This window comes from Leptonychotes weddellii, chromosome 10 (assembly GCF_054177405.1).
Source record: "Leptonychotes weddellii isolate Sample4059 chromosome 10, ASM5417740v2, whole genome shotgun sequence".
Lineage (NCBI taxonomy): Eukaryota > Metazoa > Chordata > Mammalia > Carnivora > Phocidae > Leptonychotes > Leptonychotes weddellii.
In genome coordinates this window covers 23,947,461-23,952,555 of record NC_138378.1, presented here as the reverse complement: position 1 = coordinate 23,952,555, position 5,095 = coordinate 23,947,461, and the positions used below count along the sequence as shown (strand labels likewise).

The window sequence follows — 5,095 nt, the reverse complement described above, 5'->3', positions numbered from 1 at the left end:
GAAAAAAATGAAGGGGGGGAAATCAGAGGGAGAGATGAACCATGAGAGACTATGGACTCTGAGAAACAAAGAGGGTTTTAGAGGGGAGGGGGGAGAGGGGATGGGTTAGCCCGGTGATGGGTATTAAGGAGGGCACATATTGCATGGAGCACTGGGTGTTATACAAAAACAATGGATCGTGGATCACCACATCAAAAACCAATGATGTACTGTATGGTGACTAACATAATAAAATTTTAAAAAATAAAGGGTACATCATGGTGTTTTAATAGATGCGTATGTCATCAAAGGACTCCCTCCCCATCTAGTTAATTAACACACCCATCACCTCCCATATTTACTTGGTGGTTTTTGGTTTTGTTTGTTTTTATGTGTGTGCGTGAGAACATTTAAGTTTTACTGTCTTAGCACATTTCAATTACACAATACAGTATTCTCAGCTATGATCACTGCATTTCACATTAGATACTCAGACTTCATTCACCTTTTAACTGAAAGCTTGTAAATTTCATGCTATTAACAAACAATTGAATATGTAATGTTTTCAAAGATTCTAAGGGTAATATTGTCTAAAACTTGTGCCAACCGAGTGGTCTAATTGCTACTAAAAAGGAAATGGAGCATACACATTTAATAAACTTCAAATGATGTACAGATATCCCCTGCTTTTTTAAAGTTTGCAGTTACACCACTTCACTTTTACAAAAGACCTACATTAGTACCTGTTTCCATGAACTGCAAGAAATCTGAAGAAGATACTATCTTTTGCATAAAAAAGGCAAAAAGCAAAAATGGCACTCAGTGTTTGTTTTGCAACAAACCATTACAGAGGCCGCGGGTACCCTGAGCAGTGAAAGTGACCTCACCAAGCTCCTTCCCCGGGACATACACTCAGCATCCCAGCACCAAACCATCATAGCTTTGAACTGCGTCTGTGAGCATCTGTGCTTTATCTTGATTTATTTTTTGCATCCCTTAGCAAGATGTGTCCTAAAGTATCAGAAAAGCCTAAGAGAGGTTATTTTTTGGGTCTGGAACGCTCAAAAATTTTTCCATATAAGTTCATGGCAATTGCTTCTTCACATTACATCATTCTGGCCTATGAAAGTTCTCGTAGGATCACTCTACTTTTGGATAGCAGGGGAAACCTGTATTGGAATTATCACTAGCTGTCATCACTGCCCATTAGACCTGGCCAATAACTGTTATGAAAATGTTCCAATATCTTGCCTTCTTTTAATGAACTCTTGGTTGTTAGCAAAACCCTTATTCATCCTACACACACAAAGTTGGGACATTTAGATCTGCTTAGACACAAGAAACTTCATTTAAAAGAAGGGCACCTGGGTGGCTCAGTCAGTTAAACATCTGCCTTTGGCTCAGGTCATGATCCCAGGGTCCTGGGATCGAGCCTCATGTTGGGCTCCCTGCTCAGCGGGGAGTCTGCTTCTCCCATGCTCCCTCTGCTGGTCCCCCTGCTTTTGCTCTTCTCTTTCTCTGTCAAATAAATAAATAAATAAATAAAAAGTAAATATCTTTTAAAAGAGGAGTAATACTTGAAATGCTATGAAATTGCATAGAAAATGGAGGAGCTAACTTCCACTTCTACCAACATTTTCATTTCATCTCTGTATCACCCATCTTATTAGTATATGCCTGGAACATTATAACTATTCATTTATGGTTAAAGTGTTTAAAAAAATGAGTGAATACATGAATAAATAAATCCAGAGAAAAGCATAAAATTTTATTATGTGGAGAATCAAGTTCACAGAAGAAGTAGATAACTCTTTTGTTCCAGGCCGTCGAAGGAGGTGGCACTTCTGATTTAGGAAGAGTGGAGACCAGTGAAGCAAGTGCTTGATTTACAGTTGCACCGTGAGAAGTGTGGTGGTGGGTAAAATGACATAGTCTATCTTCCCATCAGGCTGTGGTAAAGAGTGAGGTGACTCTGGGGCTTTCTTGTGTTTTTTGTTTTCGTCTTCATTAACACAACATAATTTCCCATTTAGACATGCCATTTCATATATTTCCCCCATTCCACATTTCTTCCGGCAGTAGCCTATTATAGTACTAAAGCATTTTCTGGGTCGCGCTGTATCTGTGCCCAGGAAACAACATTGAATGCAGATTAGTTTCTGAGGCAGAGTAGAAGTATTATGTGGTTCCCACAAGCTTTGGCCTCCTGTGCTTCCAAAATGAACCTTACAGTGATAAGAGAAAACTAAGAGCCTCCTCCTTGAAAATCATCCCAAATTAAGAACATCAAAACCCCATGCTCCTAGCCAATACCCAACTGGCTCTGATAACATTAGAACTTACATGACAAAAAAGAAGAGAGATCAATTCATGGTTATCAACTGGAGCTATGTCCCACTCCTGGACTCTGGCAAATCTGACCTGTCTTCCATGCTCCAAAGTCAGTACTCCCTCAGCCTTACCCCAGTTCAGTGTCCCCAGAGAGTACCAACTTACCACCATGGCACTATTCAGAGCCAAGTTAACTTTTAAAAGGGTACCACAGACAGGACTTTTTAAGTTAAGAGAGAAATTGGGTTTCCTCACTGACATGAACAGTAGAAATCTCCCTTTGCCAAGGCCAAGACTTCATGGGTCTCAGCAATAAATGCTGCTGAGAACTTCCCTTATTCAGCTTCTGTGTCTTCATGCCCATGATCCTCCTGGCTCCAATCTCAATCTCTCTCTCTTCCTCTCTCTCTCTCTCCATCCTCCTTTTTATCTCAGATAAATGTGTTGCCCAGGGATCAAATTCAATTCCATGTGTACCCATCTCCCTAGAGATCCAACTGTCACTAAATCACCTGTTTCCAATTCTTTATATGTCCCTGTACACAAATCTGGACAAGCTCATGGAACAAAGAGGGAAAACAAAGACATTTCCTCACATGAAAATTCAATCATTATGAAATCGGGTCATTATACTCAATTGACAGATGAGAAAACTGAGATTCAAAGGGAATAATTAGGGGTGCCTGGGTGGGTCACTTGGTTGAGCATCCAACTCTTGGTTTCGGCTCAGGTTGTGATCTCAGGGTCCTGGGATTGAGCCCCCCATTGGGCTCCATACTTAGCGGGAAGTCTGCTTGAGAATTTTCTGCCTCTCCCTCTCCTCCTCTCCCCACTCTTTCTCTCTCTAAAATAAATAAATAAATCTAAAAAAAAAAAAACCAAAGGGAATAATTAGCTCCATTCATACAACTAATCAGTGATCAAGATATATTTTAACCTCACATCTACATGATTCCAAAGCTTGTGCTCTTCTCATTACTGTTGTAAAGGCTGAAAATGAGTTTGAATGAAAAAAGAGATGGTAGGGTTCCTGAGTGAAAACCATGTTCAACATTATAAAGATAATTCTAGATGATGGGTTCATGCCTATCTTTGGAGAGGACTGCTGAGAGTACAGCCCTGATGTCTTCTTTTTTTTTTTTTTTAAAGATTTTATTTATTTATTTGAGAGAGAGAGAATGAGAGACAGAGAGCACGAGAGGGAAGAGGGCAGAGGGGGAAGCAGACCCCCCGCTGAGCAGGGAGCCCGATGCGGGACTGGATCCCGGGACTCCAGGATCATGACCTGAGCCGAAGGCAGTCGCTTAACCAACTGAGCCACCCAGGCGCCCCAGCCCTGATGTCTTCTTACCTCTTAACTCCCCAAATGCTTTCTTCTAAGACACAGGCTTAAGGAGAGTGGGTACTTTTGATGATATTGGCAAGATATCAATAATCTCAAAGGCCCTAACCCCACTCCTACAGACAGTAATATCTCCTAGGATTTTATGGTATATTTGGACAAGTTACCTGTTGGTACCTCAAACTGCAGAATAATGAGAACCAGAAACAGCTTCATGTTTACAGACTTCCCAAGAGAAATAGGCAGCACAATTTCTTTGTCCAGTGATCTCTGTCACAGAGTTTTTCAAGATGAGACAAGCGCTTTCGGTGCTATCAGCATTCTGAGCTCTCATTTTAACCCACATCGATGGACAGGAAATCCAAGTCCACCCCACCTTCATTCCGTATATGGAATTCACAATCACAGAATGTTCCATTGCATCACACCTACTCTTCTTTACTCAGGATAAGAGCTCCCAGAGAGCAGGAACATTGATTCCTCCACCTGGGCCATCAGCCCAATTGGATCAAGGCTGGTTGGTCATATGTTCTTGTTTGTATGAGTCACTCCAAGTTTATTCCTCTCGTTCCAATATCCCATCCAGCTAATGCCACCGTTTACTCACAAAAGTTATCCATTTGGAAGATTAATTAAATCATGAACTAATCAAGACAGACACATATGCACATCCAATAATAATTACATTTTTTAATGTATGAAACTTCCAGAAAGTCATCTGGGAGTAAGATTGCATTTAGCTTTGGCTAGATAAATTGATATTTTTTCAGAGTCTCCCATAAGGTCTTCCCCAGTACAGCTCAAAAGATCAAATCTCTTTAGTACAGTGTTCAACTCATTAGGAAATAGTCCCTGCTCACCTCTCCTAGGCATTTTACAGAACCACTTATGGTTCTGCCAAATTAGTGTGGTACCTCAACCCAACTTGTTACTTCCATAATCTGTTTCTTTGCACAAATTTATATCATGCTCTCCCATCCTGTCCATCGAATTGGCCCTAATGAGCTCCTAATTTTACTTCAAAACTAAGTTCAATCATCTCCACATCTACGAAAGTTTCCCTTGACCCAACTAAATAGAGCTGCAAACTCCCTTCTTTGTGTCAACATTGTATCTTGTCCATATTTTTCTTGGCAGTCACAATATGTCATGTTCCAATTATTTGTTCATCTGTAATAATCTACGTGCCCCTCAAGGGCAGGCCACTGGCTTCATTCAAGTTGGAGTTCTTAATGTACAACACAAAACTCATACTATATCCTCAGTATGTAATTACAGAAAGAATGATTGCAAAGTACAAAAAAAATTATTGCGACATAAAATAGCCCAAGACAGTAATAAAGTTAATTAAGACATTTTGTAAAGAATTTTGTTTACCATGTTTTATAATTTCTGGACACCAGAACTTTGAACTTACAATAATTAGGACCCACCCAAATATCT

General features: G+C 40.2%; 1 protein-coding gene across 1 annotated transcript; it reads right to left on the bottom strand.

Moving 5' to 3' along the window:
- Nucleotides 1-1,662: 1,662 nt before the first annotated feature.
- DEFB128 (defensin beta 128) lies at nucleotides 1,663-4,012 on the bottom strand. Its single transcript, XM_006727508.2, has 2 exons — nucleotides 3,820-4,012; nucleotides 1,663-2,101 (listed from the first exon to the last, which is right to left on the bottom strand). Exons 1-2 carry the CDS (start codon nucleotides 3,866-3,868, stop codon nucleotides 1,866-1,868), a joined length of 285 nt encoding a protein of 94 aa, XP_006727571.1. The 5' UTR covers nucleotides 3,869-4,012; the 3' UTR covers nucleotides 1,663-1,865.
- Between the last annotated feature and the right edge of the window lie 1,083 nt (nucleotides 4,013-5,095).